At 42.2% G+C, this 26986-nt stretch overlaps 1 protein-coding gene across 3 annotated transcripts in view; it reads left to right on the top strand.

Annotated features, from left to right (window-relative positions):
- The window catches only part of chchd6a (coiled-coil-helix-coiled-coil-helix domain containing 6a), a 110500-nt gene that overhangs the window by 42498 nt on the left and 41016 nt on the right, over window positions 1-26986 (top strand). For all 3 annotated transcript variants that reach the window (XM_067445764.1, XM_067445765.1, XM_067445766.1), the window contains one exon: window positions 23412-23482. In XM_067445764.1, the coding sequence (XP_067301865.1) occupies window positions 23412-23482 (71 nt within the window). The remainder of the gene's footprint in view (window positions 1-23411; window positions 23483-26986) is intronic.

Below are 26986 nucleotides of genomic sequence, written 5' to 3'. Positions count from 1 at the left end.
TTCTACTTAGTAAAGTGTTTTACACCCTGCTCCACAAGTTTTGTTTCAAATATCGCTATGTATTCTGGGAAATCGTGACTCATCCACATCTGTCGTTATATCCATCACTCTATTAGTCTGTCATTATATCCATCACTCTATCGGTCTGTCATTATATCCATCACTCTATCGGTCTGTCGGTCTGTCTGTCGGTATATCCATCACTCTATCGGTCTGTCTGTTGTTATATCCATCACTCTATCGGTCTGTCTGTCGTTATATACATCACTCTATCGGTCTGTCTGTTGTTATATCCATCACTATATCGGTCTGTCTGTTGTTATATCCATCACTCTATCGGTCTGTCTGCTGTTATATCCATCACTATATCGGTCTGTCGGTCTGTCTGTTGTTATATCCATCACTCTATCGGTCTGTCTGTTGTTATATCCATCACTCTATCGGTCTGTCTGTTGTTATATCCATCACTCTTATCGGTCTGTCTGTTGTTATATCCATCACTCTATCGGTCTGTCTGTTGTTATATCCATCACTCTATCGGTCTGTCTGTTGTTATATCCATCACTCTATCGGTCTGTCTGTTGTTATATCCATCACTCTATCGGTCTGTCGGTCTGTCTGTCTGTCGTTATATCCATCACTCTATCGGTCTGTCTGTTGTTATATCCATCACTCTATCGGTCTGTCTGTCGTTATATACATCACTCTATCGGTCTGTCTGTTGTTATATCCATCACTCTATCGGTCTGTCGGTCTGTCTGTCGTTATATCCATCACTCTATCGGTCTGTCGGTCTGTCTGTCTGTTGTTATATCCATCACTCTATCGGTCTGTCTGTTGTTATATCCATCACTCTATCGGTCTGTCTGTTATATGAATGAGGCATTTATATAGCGCTTTCAAATGTACAACTGTACACCCAAAGCGCTTCACACTCATGTCAGGGGTCTCTCCTCAACCACCACCAGTGTGCAGCATCCACTTGGATGATGCGACGGCAGCCACAGTACAACGGCGCCAGTGCGCTCACCACACACCAGCGAAAGGTGGAGAGGAGAGAGGGTGATAGAGCCAATTCAGTGGATGGGGATTATTAGGAGGCCATGATTGGTAAGGGCCAATCAAGGGAATCTGGCCAGGTCACCGGGGTTACACCCCTACTCTTTTACGAGAAGTGCCATGGGATTTTTAATGACCACAGAGAGTCAGGACCTCGGTTTAACGTCTCATCCGAAAGACGGTGCTCTTTGACAGTATAGTGTCCCCATCGCTATACTGGGGCGTTAGGACCCACACAGACCACAGGGTGAGCACCCCCTGCTGGCCTCACTAACACCTCTACCAGCAGCAACCTGGTTTTCCCAGTTGGTCTCCCATCCAGGTACTTACCAGGCTCAGCCCTGCTTAGCTTCAGTGGGAAACCAGTCTTGGGCTACAGGGTGACATGGCTGCTGGCCTGCTCTATATCCATCACTCTATCGGTCTGTCTGTTGTTATATACATCATTCTATCGGTCTGTCTGTCTGTCTGTTGTTATATCCATCACTCTATCTATCTGTCTGTGGATCTGTCTGTTGTTATATCCATCACTCTATCGGTCTTTCTGTTGTTATATCCATCACTCTATCGGTTTGTCTGTCTGTTGTTATATCCATTACTCTATCGGTCTCTGTTGTTATATCCATCACTCTATCGGTCTGTCTGTCTGTTGTTATATCCATCACTCTATCGGTCTGTCTGTCTGTCTGTCTGTCGTTATATCCATCACTATCAGTCTGTCTGTCTGTTGTTATATCCATTACTCCATCGGTCGGTCTGTCTGTTGTTTTATCCATCACTCTATCGGTCTGTCTGTCTGTTGTTATATCCATCACTCTATCGGTCTGTCTGTTGTTATATCCATCACTCTATCGGTCTGTCTGTCGTTATATCCATCACTCTATCGGCCTGTCTGTCTGTCTGTTGTTATATCCATCACTCTATCGGTCTGTCTGTTGTTATATCCATCACTATCTGTCTGTCTGTCTGTCTGTCTGTCTGTCTGTCTGTCTGTCTGTCTGTCTGTCTGTCTGTCTGTCTGTCTGTTGTTATATCCATCACTCTATCGGTAAGTCTGTTGTTATATCCATCACTCTCTATCGGTCTGTCTGTTGTTATATCCATCACTCTATCGGTCTGTCTGTCTGTCTGTTGTTATATCCATCACTCTATCGGTCTGTCTGTCTGTCTGTTGTTATATCCATCACTCTATTGGTCTGTCTGTCTGTCGTTATATCCATCACTCTATCGGTCTGTCTGTTGTTATATCCATCACTCTTATCGGTCTGTTTGTTGTTATATCCATCACTCTATCGGTCTGTCTGTCTGTCTGTCTGTTGTTATATCCATCACTCTATCAGTCTGTTTGTTGTTATATCCATCACTCTATCGGTCTTTTGGTCTGTCTGTTGTTATATCCATCACTCTATCGGTTGTTATATCCATCACTCTATCGGTCTGTCTGTTGTTATCACTCTTATCGGTCTGTCTGTTGTTATATCCATCACTCTATCGGTCTTTCGGTCTGTCTGCTGTTATATCCATCACTATATCGGTCTGTCGGTCTGTCTGTTGTTATATTCATCACTCTATCGGTCTGTCTGTTGTTATATCCATCACTCTATTGGTCTGTCTGTCTGTCGTTATATCCATCACTCTATCGGTCTGTCTGTTGTTATATACATCACTCTGTCGGTCTGTCTGTTGTTATATCCATCACTCTTATCGGTCTGTTTGTTGTTATATCCATCACTCTATCGGTCTGTCTGTTGTTATATCCATCACTCTTATCGGTCTGTCTGTTGTTATATCCATCACTCTATCGGTCTGTCTGTCTGTTTGTTGTTATATCCATCACTCTATCGGTCTGTCTGTCATTATATCCATCACTCTATCGGTCTGTCTGTTGTTATATCCATCACTCTATTGGTCTGTCTGTCTGTCGTTATATCCATCACTCTATCGGTCTGTCTGTTGTTATATACATCACTCTGTCGGTCTGTCTGTTGTTATATCCATCACTCTTATCGGTCTGTTTGTTGTTATATCCATCACTCTATCGGTCTGTCTGTTGTTATATCCATCACTCTTATTGGTCTGTTTGTTGTTATATCCATCACTCTTATCGGTCTGTCTGTTGTTATATCCATCACTCTTATCGGTCTGTCTGTTGTTATATCCATCACTCTTATCGGTCTGTTTGTTGTTATATCCATCACTCTTATCGGTCTGTCTGTTGTTATATCCATCACTCTTATCGGTCTGTTTGTTGTTATATCCATCACTCTTATCGGTCTGTTTGTTGTTATATCCATCACTCTTATCGGTCTGTCTGTTGTTATATCCATCACTCTATCGGTCTTTCGGTCTGTCTGTTGTTATATCCATCACTCTATCGGTCTGTCTGTCTGTCTGTTGTTATATCCATCACTCTATCGGTCTGTCTGTCTGTCTGTCTGTCTGTTGTTATATCCATCACTCTATCGGCCTGTCTGTTGTTATATTCATCACTCTATCGGTCTGTCTGTCTGTTGTTATATTCATCACTCTATCGGTCTGTCTGTCTGTTGTTATATTCATCACTCTATCGGTCTGTCTGTCTGTTATATTCATCACTCTATCGGTCTGTCTGTCTGTTGTTATATTCATCACTCTATCTGTCTGTCTGTTGTTATATTCATCACTCTATCGGTCTGTCTGTCTGTTGTTATATTCATCACTCTATCTGTCTGTTTGTCTGTTGTTATATTCATCACTCTATCGGTCTGTCTGTCTGTTGTTATATTCATCACTCTATCTGTCTGTTTGTCTGTTGTTATATTCATCACTCTATCGGTCTGTCTGTCTGTTGTTATATCCATCACTCTATCTGTCTGTCTGTCTGTTGTTATATTCATCACTCTGTCTGTCTGTCTGTTGTTATATCCATCACTCTATCGGTCTGTCTGTCTGTCTGTCTGTCTGTTGTTATATCCATCACTCTATCGGTCTGTCTGTCTGTTGTTATATCCATCACTCTATCTGTCTGTCTGTCTGTTGTTATATCCATCACTCTATCGGTCTGTCTGTCTGTTGTTATATCCATCACTCTATCTGTCTGTCTGTCTGTTGTTATATCCATCACTCTATCGGTCCGTCTGTCTGTTGTTATATCCATCACTCTATTGGTCTGTCTGTCTGTTGTTATATCCATCACTCTATCTGTCTGTCTGTCTGTTGTTATATCCATCACTCTATCGGTCTGTCTGTCTAATTATCTGTTGGTTTCTATCTATCTATCGGTCTGTCTGTCAATATCTATCTGTTGGTTTGTCTGACTGTCTGCCTGTATTGACTGTTATTTTTGGTATAAAAAATTATTTTAGTTAATTTCAACTCAACATCCTTGCATTTCCAATTGTACCTCGTTTCAAATTCAATTTAAATTCAGGAACTGAATTTGAAAGGCATTCTCATTTCAAATCTGAATGGCGCACATCCCTGTTTCAAAGTTTCTTAGATGGGTGGTATGGAAGTGGTTAACTAAATTTATGCCACAAGTATTCCATCAGGGCATGAGGAGGTGGTCCGCATTGTGTCAATCTCCGTCGCTGGCTCAGGGCAGACACAGGCTGTGAGGATTAATGGCGACCCAGTGCTAATTACTGTGCGATCATCATAAATAAACATTCTACATTAGGAGCTCCCCTCCCATCTATACACACGTGTACACACATACACACGCGCTATCGCACACACATTGAGGTTACAGACGAGCTATCTTCTGTCTAATAGCAAATAGGATCAACCCAGTGTGTCAGATGCCCCAGTATTTATATTTACCTCATTACAAGGAAGCACCGTTTGCCAAAGGGATCAGAAGCTGGCAATAAAAGGCGCACAGAGTGTTTGCAGTCAGGCTTTACTTGCCGTGTGACACAGTCAGACCACAGGAGTGGGATAATGCAGGCATTTGGCATGTCTGCTCAGACTGCTGTTACCCCAGCAGGGGGTTTTGGGGTGGGTATCTTCATGACAGACCTCTGAGAGGTGTGGTGTATCCATCCCGCTTCTCCTGCTTCCCGTCGATGGCAGGTGCAGCTGAAGAAGTCTATCTCTGCAGCGCAGGCGAGCCACCACAGGAACATTCTCCATGCCGCAAGTGGCGAACGCCTTTTATCATAGCAAATGTGGTGTCCCCCCCCCCACACACACTTCTTTTTGAAGGTGGCACACATAATCGCTTAACATCCATAAATTCTGCCAAAGACGGTGAGTTAGCGCCGCTGAAAGCAAAAGCTGTAAACAGCAGCATTCCACCACCGTTTTGAATTAGCGCTGGCGCTCCCTAATCCTGCTAAAGCTTCTCCACTCATGTCTGCGTCCCGCTCTTAGCTGCTTCGCACTCTCGAGACAAGATTTTTTTTATTGCCCCGCCGTTTTAGCCTCCCCCCGCCTAACTCTTTCTTCCTTGTCACTAGTTGCAAAGCACTTGAGCATGGGTACGAGATAATAATCCTCCTGAAAACCTGGCAGCTGGGCTGACGTGCTGTCAACGGGAGCCCTCATTCTAGAAACTCCCTAACCGTCTGCGGCAGGCTTCACCTGGACGGAGAGGAGAGTGGCAGATCTCTGGCCCTCTTTGGCCTGGGGCACCAGTACTGCCAAACAAAGCTAAAATTAATTTACTTCAAAGTATTTAAAAGTTCAGTTTTATAATTCTTAAGCAGAATTATACATTCCATTTATCATGCTGTGTTGGGTGTATGCGGATGTCAGGGGCTGCAGGGGTGTAATAGCTCGTTGACTTTGTAATGGTGAGAAGCAGGAAGGTGGAGCTGCATTACAATTAAGACGAGGAGTTTTTGCATATGTTTTTGCTGTGTTGCATCTCAGTATGGTGTAACAACAACGACTCATGAGTTTAATGTCTCGGGGAATAATTAACTCAAAAGGGATTTAATATTCAATATTCATGAATTTATGAATATGATTTGCCAGTTGTTCATTACGTATTAAAATGTTCCGATAGGGAAACTTGTTTAATTAAATACAAGTAACCCTTTATGAAATTGCTTGAAATTATCCTACTAAGTTTGTCCTGCAAATTAGTTATAGACTTTTCAAATCAATTCTCAATAAAGGGATTACTGCTTTACGAGCGCATAAGAAACATTAACTTTACTGATCAGGATAAGTTCAATATTTCAAATGGTCATACAGTTTACTTTACTAACATAGTAGCATAAGCAGTTAGGTAACGTTTAGATCGCAAGTTTCATTGACTTTGTGTATGTGGCAGAATAACAGATTCAACTCATTAAATGTCTTTTGAAGGTTTAATAAACACAGACTAAAAAAAATAACACTACAATTCACACAGAAAGTACATACTAAATATGCATCACGAGAGTAGAAGTATAGATATTAACGAAAGAATACATAAAAGAGAATAATGAATAGACTGAAGTTAGAGAGAGATAAAAGAGAGAGAGAGAGACAAAGAGAGAGGGAGAGAGAGAGACAAAGAGAGTGGGGGAGGGTAAGAAACAGCTTTCCTTCAGTTCAACCAAATACGACCTTCACGGAGTTAATTTATCCCAACGGGAGAATAACACACCCTCTTTACAGCAGTAAGAATAAGAATACTTGCATTCTTTTTGGTTTCGTTTTGGCTTCTCGCTTGTGTGCGTATGTGTCTCTGCGTGTCTCTGCGTGTCCGGCGGTCCTTTCCGAGGTTGGGAGGGAAGCGGCTGTTTGCTTTAGCGATGCTTCGTGTTCTTGAAGATCGGATTGTAGAAGAGAAGATTTTTGGAAGAGATGAGGCCTGCTTGGAGGGCCTGCATTGGTGGCATGGCTTAAGTGCCAGCCCCCCCCCCGTGGGTGTTGGCTCCCACAGGGAGAGAGAGGAGAAGTGAAGAGAGCGGAGTAAGAGAAGAGGAAGAGTTGGGGCCTGCTTGGAGGGCCTGCATTGGTGGCCTGGCTCAAGGGCCAGCCACGATGACGTGTTGGTTCAGCCAGAGAGAGAAGAGAGAGAGAGGGAGGGCATCCGAGCACCTCTTTTAAGGTCTGGGAGTAGTCCCACCCTCTGGGGTTAGACTTAACCAATGAGAGTGTTGGGATTTCCCGGCGGGAAATTCCTCAGCAGATTTTATTGTCCTTTGTTTGAAAGTTCGACTCAGTGGGTCTCTGAGTCTTCATACTATAATTAATGCAACAAACACACACTGCCTTTTCTGAATAAGTGATATACATGGAAGTGTAAGTCGTGAAGTGAGCATTAATTTGATAGGAGACATGACATATATGAGGTTATCTGAACTAGTACTTTGTTAAGACAAAGACAAAAAGATGCAAAATACCATACAGAATAAACATTTTACAAGACAGTTATGTGTTTACATATAATGTCCTGGGGTGCATGTTCATTTATAGATGGTTTGTCTATAATTTGAGGCAAAAGCTCTGTGTCTTAAACTCTTTGTGTATAAGACTTCATGTGGCCGAATTCTCTTGGGGGCCATAAAACACCTTATCAGATGGTTTCCAGGGTGACTGAAGAATCTCCCTCTGTTGTGTTGGGGGAAGGTCTGCCATCAGCACAACTTTCAAAACCTATTTGTTAAATGTAACTGGCGATTGTGTGTTTGATTCGCCTGAGTCGCTACATAATCCCCCCTTTCGCTAGTTGTTGTCCCTCCTATGGACAACAACGAGCGATATCAAAGATTCAGGAAGATCAGACACACCATAGCCATGCTAGGCTCCAGTTGTTTGTGTCTCCTGAAGTGATGGTCGTTCCACGGCAGATAAGGCAGACAGTAGCCAGTTCAGGTCTCTGTGCTTGTGCAGCAGGTGTCGAGGCAGCAGGTGCCCTGACGGTGCGTCATCTGTCATCCAGAAGTCCGTTTGTGTGGTGCAGGTGTGCTGTGGGCTTTCTGCAGCCCTGGGTGGAACCATGTTCCTCGCAATGGCAAGTCAGTCCTTTAGGTCTCCTGCCTAGGAAGATGGACTGTGCATCTTGACACTTTTATGTCCTATGCTGACTAGGAACTTTTCAGAGGGTGCCTCGCATTGTGGCCAGGCTGGGTGCCTTCTGGTGATCCACTTTGGTTTCTCTGTTTCAAAGTTCAAAGTCATTGGGGTTTTGAGAATCCCTTCAGAGGCGGCCTTGTGTTCGTTTAAGGCCTTCTTTCTCAAATCACATGCATGACATAGTGTGGGGCTTGGCAGTATTGCCTACAAGATGACTAACTGGTGTTGGAGGAGAAGGTTCTTGAAGCTGGTGTAAGGTTAGGCAGAGGGCTTGGGCTCCTCCCCCCCTTTGCGTTTGTGTGCAGGGCTGGAGGAGCTTGCGCTGCTGATGTGAAGTTCAGGAGAGTATGTCTTTCTTTTGAGGATTCATTTGCAGTTGGTGATCAGCAGTCCAGGTTGCTCTCTCAGTACGATGCCCGAGGCTGGACCCGGTGTGATGGTGCCTGGTGGTGGCTGGCCTCTGATTGTCTGGAGGCACAGGAGCATGATCACGGCCGCGTTTCTTAGGCATTTCCAGATCTGTTGCATGGCCTCAGTAGTGAAGTGGATGCCTCTGTCTGAGTTGATTCTCAGTGGCAATCTTGACAGGAAAAAGATGTGATTCATCAGGTGGTATGCCGTGGTCTGGGCGGTGTCGTTGGGTGCTGGTTGACACTCCACCCACTTGGTAAACTGGCACACCACTGTGAGAAAGTACTTTTTGCCTTTTGTGGACCTGGGCAGGGGTTCTACCCGGTCGATTTGTAGGTTTGACCATGGGAACGTGGTCCCTCTGTGTTGTAGTGGGGCTCTGTGCTTCGGGTTTGCTGGTTGGAACCGGCAGCGAACTAGCCCTTCTCTAACATACTCTGCCGCATCTTGATGCATCCCAGGCCCATATGCCACCTGTTTCAGTGTGTCATACGTGGCTCTGGTGCCGTGGTGTCCCGCACATGGTGTGTTGTGGGCGTACATTAGCATCACCCCCCTTTGCGACCGTGGCACTACAAGCTGTGGCGCTGTGTTGCCATCGGGTGCACACCAGAGAATGTTGTCCATAATACGCATCATGTGTCTGGAGTTATGTAGATGCTTGTGGCTAGAGTCATCAATGAGCTCAGAGTCAGTGATAGGGTGGTTGGAGGGGTCTGAGAGGTGGTCAAGAATTGTCTTTATTGCAGTGTCAGAGGTTTGCATATCCGCAATATCGTTGTTGGAAATTTGCGGAGTTAGCGATAGCAGCTGCAAGGCCGGCATTGTAGCCGGTGTCGATCGCTTGCTGTGGGTTAGCACTGCAACAATGGGGCTGGATGTGGGGTTCGGGGGTGCCCACATGTCGCCGTGTGTTGTGTTTTTACTGATTGCATTGCACAGTGGTAGACTTTTGGTTGAGTTGTCTGCCCACAGTGCAGGGATACTGTTCGTTGTGATAATGTCATTCAGCTGTAGGTCATTCATGACCTGGGGGCAGACGGCATCAGAGTCTTTGGATAGCTGAAATGTGCAAAGTAGCGAACTTGAACTTGGCTTTGGGGCTGAGGCTGTGTTGTCACAGTGTGCCGCAGGGGGTCCCGTGGCCTTTGTGACCTGGCAGTTTGGCTCTGTGGGAGTTCCCGTGACCTCTGTGACTTGACAGTCTTGCTCAGACGGTGTGTGTGTCTGAAGGGGCAGAGGGTCACGCACCTGAGCCCAGACTTTCAGCTGTTTGAAGTCCAGTACGGGTTCGAAGCGGTCCAGCAGGTCTTTTCCGATGAGAAACGGATAAGTGTTCATAGGGGAGATATAGACTGGGTGTATCAGCCTCATAGGTCCAATTGTCAGGTGGATGGAAGCTACGTGCTTGAGCTGGATGTCGTTTTGGCTATACGACTGCACATTTAGCTTACAAGTGTGAAGGTTAAGGGTGCGATTTTTCCTCTGTGCTTCAAATCTGAGTCTTTCAAATAGTTGGGCGGATATAAGCGTGAGGTCGGAGCCAGTGTCAACTAGGGCTTCGAGCTTAAAGGGTCATGAAACCCCAAAACACTTTTTTTGAGATGTAAACAGATATGTATAGGCTGCACATCATTGAAAACACTAAGGGTACTCATTAATGGTATGCATATGTGAAAATAGTTATTTTTGCATTTTTCAGAGCGATTTCTGTCTTCCGGTTTGAAAAGTTTAGTCGGAGCAACGTCACAAATGCTGACGTCGGCACGGCCTTTTCGGCCCAAGTATGGGCAGCTGGGCACATGCTGACGTCGACCGCTCTGAGCAATTCTCGATATATATTCATGACATAAAGCTCATTCAGTCCAATCCCTGCGCTGTAGTATGCATACAAGATAATTTAGTTAATATGCATGAGACAGTCACTTCTGTCAGGCTCGTCTTACATCATTATTGTAGAGATATGGTGGGGAAGTTTTGGAAGCAGCGTGCGGAAAAGTCACGGAGGAAAGCTAGGCGTTGTGCTGATACGAAGTAACGTAAAGGGCGCCGAGCGAGCTGTAACCGGCGCCGTCTGTGGAAGCCTTTGCTACAAAGGCTCGGTAAAGTAAAATTCACCTGAGGAATCGCACGCCGAACCTGCAAGCGTTGACTATGTCAGGAGTGCAAAATAACCAATCTGTAATCTGTAGGCTAATGAACAAAAGCCACGTCCTCTCCGTTTTATTTGTCGTCACAGCCATGCACTAAACCGCATGTGTTCGGGCTCTTAGTGAAACAGTGTGATGCATATTTGGACAAATATAGATTTAGCTGCCGAGTGATAGACAGCGCGGATCGTCACGGCAATGCGCGGTCGAGACTAGCCTCAAACCTCTTCGCTTTTACCCCGATCTAGAATTACACATCTCTTATCACATCGCATGTTGGGTGGTTCACGTTCTCTTATCAAGTCGGCGCGTTGTTCATCTTGCCAAACAGCGTGCATATTTGGACAAATATAGTTTTATCACGTTTGCAAAATATTTCGTCATGCAGAATAACATTTATTTTCATTTCTCACTGAATTATGCTGGTTTGAACTTTGAAGAGCTGAATGATTTGCGATCTCTGCTGCACGCCACTCATAGCTCTCTCATTCGCTGTACTCATCCCTCATTTAATCTCTCTGTGGTAAGCAATGCCAACGTGAACCAAGAACATGTCTCAGAACCGCTCAGCACCTACTGACAGACACTCCCCTATTTATGCAAACATTCCCTCTTTCCACACAATACCATCCCACCTTTTCACAGTCGACCACTCCCCTTTTAACAAGCTTTTTCAAATCGAAGGTGTGAAAAAACACCGCTGCAGCAGGGGGGTTTCATGACCCTTTAAATTCCCTTTCCATAGTGATAGTCAGATAGAGTTTTCGAGCCATCCCCTTCTCGATTAGGTTTCCCAGGAGTCTTGGTGTGGGGACCTGTGTGTTGCTTGATAAGCCGTCTGGATATGTGTCAAGTGTCTCATTATGCGTGCAAACAATCAAAACAGCGCTTTTTGGTACATTGGGCTGCGCCATGATACTGTCTTGATTAGAGGCTGTTGCTGTCAGCTGTCGTGTGGGTGTGCTGCTGACATGTGGGGGTGCAACAGTTAGTACACTAGTCCGTGATTGGGGAACAGTGTTCAGGGTGGATGATTCAGTTGCAGGAAGGGCGGGAAGGTTGATTTCAGGTATCATGTCTAGTCGTGCTGTACCTGGTCCGTCCTTCTTGTCTTCCTTGTGAGGTTTCTGTCGGAGGAGCTCTTTCAGGATCTTTATGAGCTCTGTAACTTCAGAAGCAGCTACACTTTCTTTGCCAGACGTGGGTTCAGGTCTGGGCCTACCATTGTCCCGTCGAGAGTGGCCTCTTCGCTGGCTTTCTGGGCGAGGCGGGTCCCAGGATCCTTCAGAGCGATCGCTCTGGTACCGTGGACGGTCGCCATTATGACCACGCTGCCCTCTGCTGGCTTGGAGTGGTTTGGAATCTGTTGACGGGTCGGTAACTGTGGTTCTGTTTGGCGCCCTCTAGGGTTAGCTCTGGGTGGTGCACAGAGACAGGGCAGATGGTGGGCTGTTTTACAGTCTTTTCAGAAATGGTTTTCTGTTTGACGTAAGCTTTGTGAGCCAAGTCTCTTAACTGTTGCGTGCCCATGCTGCGCGGGCACGCCAGCACCCCCAGGTGGTAACTGATGGTAGGGTGCAGGTTTCGGAGGAAAAGAGTTTTGAAGTTGATGTCCTCCTCCATGCCTGGGTCGTTACGTGCCCCGAAGTAAGCACGTCGCAGTCTGTTATAAAAGTTCTGTGAGGTCTCACGTCGAGCTTGCTTGAGGTCCATGGCAGTGATGAACCCCTGGTCTGACTCGGGGTCGGAGTACTCACGAATTAGAGCTTGTCGTAGATGCCAGTAGTCCGCTTTGATGGCCTCTGGTTGTCAATCCAGAAAGCTGCGTACGTCACGATTAGACGTGGCCCTGAGCAGGTACAGTCTGTCCCAGTTGTTCGCGTGAGCGACAGTTTGCAAGTAAAAGTCTATGTCTTTTAAGTATGCGTGGACGTCGTGTCCTCCTGCCGGGTCTGGGCTGAAGGTAGGAATATTCCTGGCCAGCTTGTCAAGGTTCTTTGAAGCTTCGTGGCTGTTGACCTTGACTTCCTGGAAGGGCGTCCTTTCCTTTGCTGCTGACGGGGATTCGTGGAGACTGGCGGGTGCTCTTTTAAACAGGGGGCTGTCATTCCCCTTCGTAGCTCTTGCTTCGTGGCTAAAATGTGCGGAGTAACTGGTCAGGGGAAACTCTGTGTTGTGTGTTTCCCCCTTCCGGTAACGTTGCACTATATATGATTGTCTCAGTTCTCTTTGCACCATGTCAAGTTCATTTTTGAGCTCGTGTCTTTGCTGGATGAGCTCGTCGATCTCGGCTTGTGCCGACTGCAAATGTTTTGCATAGACTTTAGCTTTAATGTCTCTGTCTTTAAGTTCATCAGTGGCTCTCTCCAGGAGGGATTCGCCACGCCGAAGCTTTTCGTCGAGTTGTTTCCTGGCGTCTTTCTCTGACTGTACTCGTCGGTCGGTGTCACGACGGAGCTCCTTCAGGGTCTTTTGAAGTCTTTCTATTTCTTTTCTTTGCTCTTTGTCTGTTTCGTCGTCTTTCTCTGTGTCTAGAAGCTGATCTAGACGAAGCTGGGTGAGGGCTTGGTCTCTCCGGGCCTCCTTGGCTTGAAGCTTTAGCGTTGCTGCCTCCTGTTCCAGGTTGTCGTAGCTCTTTTCGCTTAGACGTGCCTGTGCGATGAGGACGTGGGCGAGGCTTCCGAGGATCTTGGCCACTTCCTTGTTGGAGTAGCTGTGCGTGGGGTCGTGTGTCATCAGCTGGTCTAGCTCGGTGTCCAGTTGTTCCTGGTTCAGCTGTCCCAGACTTCCTTGACTGGTGGCCGTTAGCGCTTCCAGCCATGTCGTTAGGCGGTCCCACGGGACGGCGGAACTGGGTGCACGGAACATTACTGCGGACGAAAGAAACACAGCACACACACACACACACAGAGAGAGCCAATGCAAGCTTGTTCTAAGCTAATGAGCTATCGTACGGATAGCTGGGAATTTTGGCTAACTGATCTAGACAGTTAGATAATTAGACAATTCAGACAATTAGGTGGGCGGTAGCCCTGGGGGGTCACTTGGTGAACTGCTGCTCGGTCGTCCCGGGACTATTTAATTCTCCTTGGGGTCTCTTGGTGAACTGAAAGAAACACAATCGTGATAGTCCAACAGTGAGGATAGGAAAGAGCACAGTGGAAACAAACACAAGATGAATTGGTCTGTAATGAAAGGAATGTCAGCGTGCGCGCCGGGAGTGTTAGGGAAATTAATTGGCTAAATGCTCAAGATATACTAAAATTCGGCTTGTACTATGGGTTATCCCATTTAGCTCATCCGGGGTGAATTGAGGTCGCTTAAGTGGAAGATTAAATATCAAGAGCAATTTAGAAAAAGGCAAAAGTTTCTGTCAAGTAATGATAAAACAAAAGCACTTTTGATACTGTTTGTAATTACCAGACTGAGCTTTATTCCCAATGGGAGTGGAAAAGAAAACTTTTGCAGAGAGAAATAAAAATAAAAATAAAAATAAAAATAAAAATAAAAATAAAAATTTAATAAAAGAAAAAAATTTAATTAAAATTAAAAATTAAAATTAAAAATTAAAATAAAATTATAAATAAAATAAAATAAAATAAAAGAATTAGAAGCTCAACTTAATTCAAATTAAATTCAAAGCAAGTTTAAATGAAATTTAAATAAGCCTGTAAGGAAAATCAAATAAAAGAAAGCCAATCAAAAATCTTATCCTATAACGATTAATCTCTAAGTGGGAGTTATCCAAATAAAATAATTAATCAGAAAGGGAGTAGGGATTTAGTGTTGCGCTGACTTAACAGGGTATAGCCACACGGTGGCGTCCTTCCTTCCAATTGGACTGTCTGTGACTTAAACCTAATTTCACTTTGAGTTAGAGGAAGTTATGTTTGTTTTTAAACTTCAAATTCGAATAAGGGTGTTTAATCAGCGAGAAAGGAGACTTGGTTGTTGCTAGAAAAATTGTATAAATGAAACTGTGTACAACAGTAAGCAATAAACAATTTATAGGCTCAAACTTATTTTGTTAAGGCAGAATCAAATAACGGAGAGTGAAACTATCCGAATTTATCCACACGATGGCGCTGTTGCGCCCGCCCTAGACTAGAGTTAGTTAGGCGGAAATGCTCACCAGATGGCTTTGTCTGGTTCTAGAGTCGCCCTCCGGCGTGCTGCAAGGCGGCGTTGCAATTCTTGAGTCGCCCTCTGGCGGTTTGCAAGCGGCGTTGCAATTCTTGAGTCGCCCTCTGGCGGTTTGCAAGCGGCGTTGCAATTCTTGAGTCGCCCTCTGGCGGTTTGCAAGCGGCGTTGCAATTCTTGAGTCGCCCTCTGGCGGTTTGCAAGCGGCGTTGCAATTTCTGAGTCGCCCTGGTGTTTCGCACTTTACTGGCTTTTGCAGATCATTTACAAATGACTGGTGCTCTAGATGCACGAGTAACAAAACGGTTGAAAGCAGGAATTTTCCGTCTGCCTATTCACGCATTTTACATGGACTCCAATAGACATTTATCAATATGGCTGACGGTTTTCAGCATCTCTGATTCAAATGTTTTAGGTCTCAGGTCTTTGGTTAGCTAAGCCAGACTTAAACCAGGAGTTATCGTTTATCTTAACGATATAATAATTATTCTGAGGCCCCTTATATTGTACAGGAGAGTCTCGTCCTGTCCCAATCTTCCGCACAGATAGAAACTTTTTGTAGTTCAGATCAAGCGGGATAACGCAACGTACGTGTCTACAGACATCATCAAAATCTCATTATTTTGATGGAACACATAATATATTGCTCGAGTCAAATGTATGGATTTCCTACAATACATTTGTTTGGAAATCACGCGGATAAAACCTATTGCGCCTACGGCTGCAGGGGGTTTCGGAGATCACGCGGATTTTCGTACCGTTCATATTTTTATTAATATAATCCGGCTACTTCAACATTTCTCAGCATCTGTTTATGCTTGGGTTCGCCTTGCGCGTACCGTTCAATTCACAAAACAACACCAAAACAAAACGAAACAAAAACGCGCGTGCAGGTTATTAATACCTCAAAAATACACAATGAATAGAATATGAATATCATTCACACATACACAAACGTTTGAAACTTGCCCGCATTTTTCTCCACCATAAAATATGTAACAACAACGACTCATGAGTTTAATGTCTCGGGGAATAATTAACTCAAAAGGGATTTAATATTCAATATTCATGAATTTATGAATATGATTTGCCAGTTGTTCATTACGTATTAAAATTTTCCGATAGGGAAACTTGTTTAATTAAATACAAGTAACCCTTTATGAAATTGCTTGAAATTATCCTACTAAGTTTGTCCTGCAAATTAGTTATAGACTTTTCAAATCAATTCTCAATAAAGGGATTACTGCTTTACAAGCGCATAAGAAACATTAACTTTACTGATCAGGATAAGTTCAATATTTCAAATGGTCATACAGTTTACTTTACTAACATAGTAGCATAAGCAGTTAGGTAACGTTTAGATCGCAAGTTTCATTGACTTTGTGTATGTGGCAGAATAACAGATTCAACTCATTAAATGTCTTTTGAAGGTTTAATAAACACAGACTAAAAAAAATAACACTACAATTCACACAGAAAGTACATACTAAATATGCATCACGAGAGTAGAAGTATAGATATTAACGAAAGAATACATAAAAGAGAATAATGAATAGACTGAAGTTAGAGAGAGATAAAAGAGAGAGAGAGAGACAAAGAGAGAGGGAGAGAGAGAGACAAAGAGAGTGGGGGAGGGTAAGAAACAGCTTTCCTTCAGTTCAACCAAATACGACCTTCACGGAGTTAATTTATCCCAACGGGAGAATAACACACCCTCTTTACAGCAGTAAGAATAAGAATACTTGCATTCTTTTTGGTTTCGTTTTGGCTTCTCGCTTGTGTGCGTATGTGTCTCTGCGTGTCTCTGCGTGTCCGGCGGTCCTTTCCGAGGTTGGGAGGGAAGCGGCTGTTTGCTTTAGCGATGCTTTGTGTTTTTGAAGATCGGATTGTAGAAGAGAAGATTTTTGGAAGAGATGAGGCCTGCTTGGAGGGCCTGCATTGGTGGCATGGCTTAAGTGCCAGCCCCCCCCCCCGTGGGTGTTGGCTCCCACAGGGAGAGAGAGGAGAAGTGAAGAGAGCGGAGTAAGAGAAGAGGAAGAGTTGGGGCCTGCTTGGAGGGCCTGCATTGGTGGCCTGGCTCAAGGGCCAGCCACGATGACGTGTTGGTTCAGCCAGAGAGAGAAGAGAGAGAGAGGGAGGGCATCCGAGCACCTCTTTTAAGGTCTGGGAGTAGTCCCACCCTCTGGGGTTAGACTTAACCAATGAGAGTGTTGGGATTTCCCGGCGGGAAATTCCTCAGCAGATTTTATTGTCCTTTGTTTGAAAGTTCGACTCAGTGGGTCTCTGAGTCTTCATACTATAATTAATGCAACAAACACACACTGCCTTTTCTGAATAAGTGATATACATGGAAGTGTAAGTCGTGAAGTGAGCATTAATTTGATAGGAGACATGACATATATGAGGTTATCTGAACTAGTACTTTGTTAAGACAAAGACAAAAAGATGCAAAATACCATACAGAATAAACATTTTACAAGACAGTTATGTGTTTACATATAATGTCCTGGGGTGCATGTTCATTTATAGATGGTTTGTCTATAATTTGAGGCAAAAGCTCTGTGTCTTAAGCTCTTTGTGTATAAGACTTCATGTGGCCGAATTCTCTTGGGGGCCATAAAACACCTTATCAGATGGTTTCCAGGGTGACTGAAGAATCTCCCTCTGTTGTGTTGGGGGAAGGTCTGCCATCAGCACAACTTTCAAAACCTATTTGTTAAATGTAACTGGCGATTGTGTGTTTGATTCGCCTGAGTCGCTACAATGGTAATGCGAAAAGTAATCGCTGATGGGTTGACAAAACGTCTGGTTATGTTGCGTCTGCTTATTCAGCCATATAAAATGTTCATATTTATGTTTGATTCAGTTATAACAAGGAAGGAACAAGGCCTCTCTGACATAATAGATGTCAGTTTTTGCTGTTCTAAGAGAAGACTGTATCCTACATATTTTACTAAAGTCGCACAGATCCTGCATTGTTGAAAGTGTTTTATTTGTTGGAATGATTTGTTACCAGCAATCCTTTTTGAAAGAACTCTTGCATGCTCATTGCTCACCAAGGCTGCATTCACTTGATCAGAAATACATTAAAAGTGTAATATTGTGAAAAGTTTATTTTCATTTCTAGCATAAATGACGGTCAGATATCAATATGTTGCAATGAAGGCATGGGAAATGTAAATCTTTACAAATTACTTTTTTATTATGTATGAATTTTCTGAATTTTTAGCATCATTACTCCAATCTTCAGTGTCAAACGAGCTTTCGAACATTTAGGCATAATGCCAATTCTATTTTATACCCCTTCCCCTAGCCGTTCACCTACCTGTGCCCCTTGAAACGGAGAGGCAAGGCGTAGAGGTGAAAATATTCCCCTAAGAAATGGGACACCACTACTACACCATTACACGTCATCATACACTGTTTCTTTAATTAGTATCCCGTTACATTTAACCAGTATGAACAGCAATGAAAAGTGCGTTGGCTATATCTAACAGAAACGAGCACGTTTTTGTACAATAGCACAAAAACTATTCTCGTCGCGTCATAAAATTATTGTAGAGCACTGTAGTGAGATTTTTTAACAATGTCTTTAATGCTTTTATGGGTCTTGAGAGAGGAAATGACATTGGTGTCAATGAAGGCCTGTCTGAGCCATCGGATTTCAACAAAAATATCTTCATTTGTGTTCTGAAGATGAACAGAGGTCTTATAGCTGTCAAACGACATTAGGGTAAGTAATTAATGAGAGAATTTTAATTTTTAGGTGAACTAACCCTTTAATTACAGAGATGTAATTACATGCAGGTCATTTTTTAAATATAAGTACAATGTAAAAACATGTATGTACACAATAAGTTCATTGTATCAAATTATTCATTTAAATGTTAAATGTACATAGTAGTTAAAGGGGGGGTGAAACACTCAGTTTCAGTCAATCTCATGCCAATCTTGAGTACCTATAGAGTAGTATTGCATCCTTCATATCTCCAAAAAGTCTTTAGTTTTATTATGTTTATAAAAGAAATATGGGCTGTACCGAGTCTTTCCGGAAAAAAACGAGCGCCTGAAGGCGTATCGTGTGGGGGGAGCTAAAGAATGACGATCGCGAACAAAGCGGTGACGTCCTCAAGCGTGGAGAAACTCATGGCTCAGCTAATATAGATCATGATCCAGAATCATTGGGAGGCAGAAATAAATTGAACAGGAGAAACAGCAACAGCAGGACGTCCGTCTCTGTGGTATGTACTGTATTTAGTGGCCTGTCAACGTTTGTGTTTACTCGCAGTTTATGAGGACATGATTCGGTTTATGGACTATTGTATGTGACTAAAACTTAGCAGTAGCAAGCAAAACGGTTTTGCACGTCAGACTAGTGTAACGTTATAACTTACATAGAACAACAATAGAGTAGGTTAGCGCATTTAAATGACGAAGCACGCAATTGTGTCGTTTACTGATGTTTACTCACGCGACGAGCCAACAGCACAGACATTTGAAGCAGTTTTACTCACCGGCTGCTTCCAAAGCAGGACCTAACACTCTTCTTTGGTATGATTTGGTAAAGTCCTGACAGCAGTGAACGGTGGAGATCCACTTTTGCGTCGCGACTGAAGCGATGTTGTGAAGCTTCCCGTCATTTCTGCGTTCAAATCGGTTCAAATGCAGCGCTGCCTTCCCGGAATGCTGTGCTGAAGCGTTGGAAGTCGCTCGACGTCACCCATAGGAATAAAGTGGAGCGCGACGCCTGGATCGACTGGATCTGCATCTGAGCGAGTGTTTCCGGGCGTGCATTTCCTCTCTCACTCTAGTCGCGCGCGCGCACCCTAACGGGAGAAGTGCCCGTACGGCCCATACAAGGACCTTCCGCTCTATTAACGTCAAGTAGACCCATACTCGAAAAAAACCTCTCCGAAACTTGTGAGAAACCGGAAGGAGTATTTTTAACACAGAAATACTCCATCAAACGTCCAACATTAGTTTTTGAAACTTTGTCTATGTTTAGGATGGGAATCCAAGTCTTTAACAGTGTAAAAAGCTCAGTATGCATGAAACAGCATTTCACTCCCCCTTTAAGGCCACCTAATATAAAGTAGGTAAAAATTTTGGTTGACTAAGCCTCTTTTCGTTGACTAATGTTTAGTCAACTATTAGGGGCACCCCTAAAAAAAAATGTTGTCACAAAATTATACTGTTTGTCTAAGTCTGTCAGGTAAAGCACAAGCTTGTTGATTTTATTCCATTTGTTGCTACTGGTAATATGTAGATACTTAGTTTATGCTTGATTGCATTTTAAATCAATTTAATGATGCAGCACTGTAACATTTAATAGTCTGTACGTTTTATCTTGCCCATTTATGCCACTACCTAGGTTGTACCATATGTATGACTGGTGCAATAGGCCCCAGATGCAATGCCTGATTCTACTAGTGTTCTGTGTATGTGCCACAAAATGTAACCATTCAATCGTGTTTTATCAGTTTTCTTACTTTTACTCCTTTTGCTTTTACGATTCACAGCTACATCCTCCACAATTTTTTTCAGTGTGTACATTGTCTGAGTCTCTGGAACATGCACGCCAACATCTATGCCACTTTTCTAAAATCGAAGGTTCTTTTTGATTGCACGCTAACACGGTTTACAGTCATAATGGATGGTTAATGCTTTAGGTCCATAGATTCCCCAGTGCTGATCTCTGTCTGTCACAGGAAGCGCTCGTCCTTAGGAGGAAGTCTTGCAGCAAATGCACCCTGCAGTGAAGCATAGCTGCCCGATACAGATTAAAATGCTGATTGGATTAGAAATGCAGCGGCTGTGACTGAAAGACGAGGGTGTCACTGACGGGCAGTGCCAGGCAAAGAGGAGAATGACAAAGCAGGTGCCAGCTGCGTGATTATAACGAACAAATCCCTTCCTGCTGCGATGCTACAGGAAGGGACGCTCTGTGCTAATGCATGCGAGGATGCGAGAACGCTTTTTCATTTCGGTAACCCTTATCTTTCCTCTCTGTGTTCTCATTTAGAGTCACTTGTTCATTTCTAGCAAAAATCCATCAAGTGTCAACTGGTGTATAGCAGCTGTGATGATGGTCAGATATCATTATCTTGCAATGAATAAATGTCAAAGGCTTTAAAATTATCCAAAGGTCCCATGTAAATCTCAACAATCGCTTCAGATCTATATGTAAATGTTTTTCATTTACAGAATTAGGGTCCTAAGCTCACTGGCCCTGGCAGGAAAGCTCTTGTTATCGAGGATTAGTTTTGTTTTACAGCATTAAGTGTTTCCCGCTGGCATGAAAATGACCCTGAATTGAAGATCTGTCAGGGATTGCTCCCTGAAAGGATAAAGGGATTCAGGAAATGTATTTGGGTCAGTGTGTCGGTAATCCTGCTAGACTGCATCATACTCAACAGTTTTCACTCTTTATTTTGCGTATTATAAAGGATCCGCCCACATGCTATTTAACTCTTTCTACAGTGTCAAGATTCCTGTAGAATGAGATTCAGTCGTTTGATAATGTTGGTGGTGGTGGAGAATATTTTTATGAATACATTACAGCTTGACCACCCACGTTTACACGTCAGCATTGCCTATATGGTGTTCGGATATTTGCCCCCCATTAAATATTTATATTTTTCTTACACAAAGCATTGCTTCATTTCAAAAGGCCTTTACCCTCGGGAGCCGTGTGGAGCACTTTTATGATAGATAGATGGACTTTATGGACTATAAAACAGAAACAGCCATTCACTACCATTATAAAGCTTGGAAGCTGGATTTTTTTTTATATAACTTTGATTGTATTAGTCTGAAAGAAAAATAACTTATACACCTTGAGGGTGAGTAAATCATGAGGTAATTTTCATTTTTGGGTCAACTATCCCTTTTAAAAAAACTTTAGATTTAGGTATTTGATTTATACACAAAAATCTCTATAGTGCAGGAAGAGTTATCAATATTTTTGCTTCATGTGATTTACTGTAAGTGAAAAGACACATTTTAATTCCTACACTGTAAAAAATTATTTAGAAAAAAAGTTACCTGGTTGCCTTACAATTTTGAGTTCATTGAAATTAAAATTTTGAGTTAATACAATGAACATTTTTTTGAGATTCAACAACCTTTATTAAAATATTAATAAAAGATTTTGTAAGCATATTGGGTAATTGTGTGTGTATTATTTCTGATGACGAAGTGAAACATGCCAAATAGTGCTATTTTCATGATTTATCACATTTTTATGTGGTTCAGATACAAAAATATTTTGAGTTACTATTTATTAAACAAATTTCCTTCATTGTATCAACTCAAATTTTTAATTTCAATAAACTCAAATTTTTTTAAGGCAACTAGGTAACTTACTTTTTTAAGTTAAACCAACAAAAAACTTTTCTTTTCTTTTTTTTACAGTGTATACATCTCTTTTCATACTGTATCTAACAATTTAATTTATGTAATCTTGAAGTGGGCATGAAACTGAAGTTGCGTTAGACTTTTCTTCCATATTGTGACACATCCGAGTAAAGCAACTTTTTTTCTCAGCTTCAAATAAGAAAATATGTAGGATGGGACTTGATTGTGATCATTGGATGGTTGTGGTTTGTTATTGGTCGATCTCATGTAAGTGACAGGTTGTCCCGCCCTCGCACCAGTAAACACATCATTAGAGAAAAGAAGAAATGTCATGGCAAGAGGGAGGGGAGGTTATTTTGATTAAAGATTACGAGGGCACATTAATTAAAAAAAATAATGATGTGCAAGGATAAATCATTTATAATAATGCTTCAATATTCCATGAAAAAAAAGAATTCTCCATTTTGATTTCATGGTGACTTCAATGGCACAGAATTAAAAAGAAGCGTTTCATTGTAAGGATCAAAAAGAGAGAGGTTGGAAAATGGTCATAGGTAACTAAATAATGATTTTGTTTTGGTGCACAGAACCTTGTCTTAACACAAGTGAACATCAGGGAAAAAACTCTTTAAATTATAACATGTTTGGTTTCCTACAGGTACTGTAAATGGCTTTGTATGTTCATAGCATCCCAGTCTGAGAAAGGTGTTCTCATATTCCCAGTATAACTGGGAATAACTATATAACTGTTTAACTATATAACTGGTGATTAACGCCTCATTTAAACCCTTTTAAGAGTAGTTGTCTTCGTGATCGTGTGTGAACAGCCAAGCATTCTTCTACTGCAAGAGATAGTATTAGAAAGCTGAGAACTATGAACTGAATTCAAATAATTCAGGATCTAGAGGTTCAAAAGTCTATTATACTTAGTGAAGCTTCATACACTCATCATTTGGCTCTTTTTTTTTATTTATTTTTTTGCCTTGTAGAGGAGAAGATCAGAAACATATACAACAGAGTGTTCAGTGTCTTGATGTGACATCATACTTAAGTGCCATAATTGTTTTTCCAAGATGCATTTTCTATCCCTATGTTCTATCCTACACAAGTTTGGAATGTATATTTGAATGAGACACCTTGTTGGAATGTATATTTGAATGAGACAGTTGTTTTTGGACACCTATTCTATTCGATTCTATCAGCTTTATGTTCAACCTCCACTTGCATTCTCAGAGTCAGTTTATTCAGATCTTCAGATGAAGATTCATCTCATAATCAGTATCGTCATGGTTTGTTTTTCAGAATGAGGAGCGCTTTAAGACGTCCGCTGAACAGTTTCACACTGCTGCAACAAGGAGTGAAGCCAATATAAAGTAAGAGTTAAAGATTGTCTCTTAATCATAATGCAATTTTTGTAAGATTTGAAATGAGCACTATCAACATCTGCGTGTGTTTTTTAGAACAATTTGTTTTTAATTGATTAGCTAGAAAAGTTGGTCACCCAAATTAGACTTCAAAGAGATTTTTTTTTTTTGTTAAGAGTTTAAGGTTCCAAGTTTCGGTGCAGACATTTACTAAACAAACACGCCTAGGAAAAAAAAAAGGTTATTTTGTTCCGGCTGATAACAGCCTCATAATAACCTTGACTTTCCTGAATAGAGATGAGATTTTTAGTGCCTTGAAGATGTTTCATTAAATTAATGATCATGTTGCCGGCAAGGTAAGCCTTTCTGCGGTCCTCTAGTTTACTTCCTGAAATAGTCTATAATTGATGATAGGGTCAAAAGCGAGGCACCATCGTAGCCTTGCTCCATTGCTTTCAAAGGAATATGGCCTGGTTTCTATGGAGATGGGTCATTTTTGTCCCTTCTCGGCAAGTAGAATGAAAGGAAGTGCATGTGGAAGGAGCAGAACATGCCAGATTCTCATTAACGTAAATGCAGGATTCGAAGTCGCCCCCCCCCCCCCCCCCAACCCAAAACATTGATTATTTTTCTTTGCTATCAACTTTATGTTGCGGTCGCTATCTGTCTTTCTCCCACCTCTCTGAAGCTAGTCGTGGAATTGGCGAAGTGGAATTGCATTTGAGATTCATTAAAGCCAATTTCTTGCAAGCATTTTGTTCTGTCTGGGTTTGAATGAATATCCAGCTTCTGTAATTAATGCAGATTGTTTGTAGCTCACCATGACCCCATCGCTGCCCAGAGCTGCTCGCCATTTGTTGAGGATTTTCCACTTCTTCTTTTTTTATCGCGTCTCGCCTCTCCTTCCCTCTATTCTTCTTGTGTCTCTGCCACAGTACCCCGACTCTCTCGTGTCTCTACCTCTTTCCAGCCATTCTCTCAAGGTCTTTAGATGTGTTTTTGCATGTGCCTGACGAAGACCTGCACTATAAAAAAAAGAAAAAGTTGACATTACTTAAAATTGTAAGGCAACTTACAGCTTTTTTTTAATTTACTCAACTTTTAAACAAAGTAGTTCACTTAACTCAATTAACTTAGTAAGGTCACATTGTATGCTTATTAACTTGCATTTACAAATCAAATTTACAATTAATACTAGGTTGGTCCAACGATTGTTGAACCAATTTCTTTTCACTGGCTAAGCCAACTTTTTTGCATTTAATATTCCAGTTAACTAAAACATAATCATTAGTCAACATTTTTTTTACAGTATGTTGGTCGAAGCATTGCAATAAATTAGAGCAGTTAAATCAGTATGTAAAAATCACTTTTTTTTTTTTTTTTTTGCTCTAGATGTAGCTTTCCCATTTTTTTTCTCTGTAGGTATTTTAGAAGATTCATTGAATTAATTTTTTGGGGGTTAAAAAAAAAAGATTTCAGACTGCATCCTTTTATGAGGGTATGACCTGCGCATTTCAGCAGATCACTCAAATTATGTATGTATAATATATATATTTTTTCTTTAAATTATTATTATAATTTTTTTTCCTTTTTCAGGTAGCTTTACTGACATAACATACAGGTCCTTCTCAAAAAATTTGCATATTGTGATAAAGTTCATTATTTTCCATAATATAATGATAAAAATTCATATATTTTAATATATTATAAAATATATTTTAGATTCATTGCACCCCAACTGAAATATTTCAGGTCTTTTATTGTTTTAATACTTGAACTGCCAGACAGGAGGTCAAGAGGAAGACCAAAGAGAAGGTTTATGGATGTAGTGAAGGAGGACGTGAAGGTAGTCGGTCTGAGAGAAGAGGATACAGAGGATAGAAATAGATGGAGGCAGATGATTCGCTGTGGCGACCCCTGAAGGGAACAGGCTAAAGAAGAAGAAGAATTGTTTTAATACTGATGATTTTGGCATACAGCTCATGAAAACCCAAAATTCCTATCTCAAAACATATGCATATCATGAAAAGGTTCTCTAAACGAGCTATTAACCTAATCATCTGAATCAACGAATTAACTCTAAACTGCTGCAAAAGATTCCTGAGGCTTTTAAAAACTCCCAGCCTGGTTCTTTACTCAAAACCGCAATCATGAGTAAGACTGCCGACCTGACTGCTGTCCAGAAGGCCATCATTGGCACCCTCAAGCGAGAGGGTAAGACACAGAAAGAAATTTCTGAACGAATAGGCTGTTCCCAGAGTGCTGTATCAAGGCACCTCAGTGGGATGTCTGTGGGAAGGAAAGTGTGGCAAAAAATGCTGCACGAGAAGAGGTGACCAGACCCTGAGGAAGATTGTGGAGAAGGACCGATTCCAGACCTTGGAGGACCTGCGGAAGCAGTGGACTGAGTCTGGAGTAGAAACATCCAGAGCCACCGTGCGCAGGCGTGTGCAGGAAATGGGCTACAGGTGCCGCATTCCCCAGGTCAAGCCACTTTGGGCTACAGAGAAGCAGCACTGGACTGTTGCTCAGTGGTCCAAAGTACTTTTTTCGGATGAAAGCAAATTTTGCATGTCATTCGGAAATCAAGGTGCCAGAGTCTGGAGGAAGACTGGGGAGAAGGAATGAAATGCCTGAAGTCCAGTGTCAAGTACCCACAGTCAGTGATGGTCTGGGGTGCCATGTCAGCTGCTGGTGTTGGTCCACTGTGTTTTATCAAGGGCAGGGCCAATGCAGCTAGCTATCAGGAGATTTTGGAGCACTTCATGCTTCCATCTGCTGAAAAGCTTTATGGAGATGAAGATTTGGTTTTTCAGCACGACCTGGCACCTGCTCACAGTGCCAAAACCACTGGTAAATGGTTTACTGACCATGATATTACTGTGCTCAATTGGCCTGCCAACTCTCCTGACCTGAACCCCATAGAGAATCTGTGGGATATTGTGAAGAGAAAGTTGAGAGACGCAAGACCCACTGGGACCCACTCTGGATGAGCTTAAGGCCGCTATCGAAGCATCCTGGGCCTCCATAACACCTCAGCAGTGCCACAGGCTGATCGCCTCCATGCCACGCCGCATTGAAGCAGTCATTTCTGCAAAAGGATTCCAGACCAAGTATTGAGTGCATAACTGAACATAATTATTTGAAGGTTGACTTTTTTTGTATTAAAAACACTTTACTTTTATTGGTCAGATTAAATATGCTAATTTTTTGAGAGAATTTTGGGTTTTCATGAGCTGTATGCCAAAATCATCAGTATTAAAACAATAAAAGACCTGAAATATTTCAGTTGGTGTGCAATGAATCTAAAATATATGAAAGTTTAATTTTTAGCATTATATTATGGAAAATAATGAACTTCATCACAATATTCTAACTTTTTGAGAAGGACCTGCTCCAAAAACTAAAAATATTAGATTTGCTTTAAAATATCAACTAATATATAATCACATTTTTGCCCTGCTTAAGTGCTTAAAAATGCATAGCAAATGTAAACTGCCTCTGCTCAAATAA

The sequence above is a fragment of the Pseudorasbora parva genome, chromosome 6 (assembly GCF_024679245.1).
Source record: "Pseudorasbora parva isolate DD20220531a chromosome 6, ASM2467924v1, whole genome shotgun sequence".
NCBI classification, from domain to species: Eukaryota; Metazoa; Chordata; class Actinopteri; order Cypriniformes; family Gobionidae; genus Pseudorasbora; species Pseudorasbora parva.
Note: the sequence above shows the minus strand (reverse complement) of the source record. Positions and strands in the feature narration are given on the sequence as shown.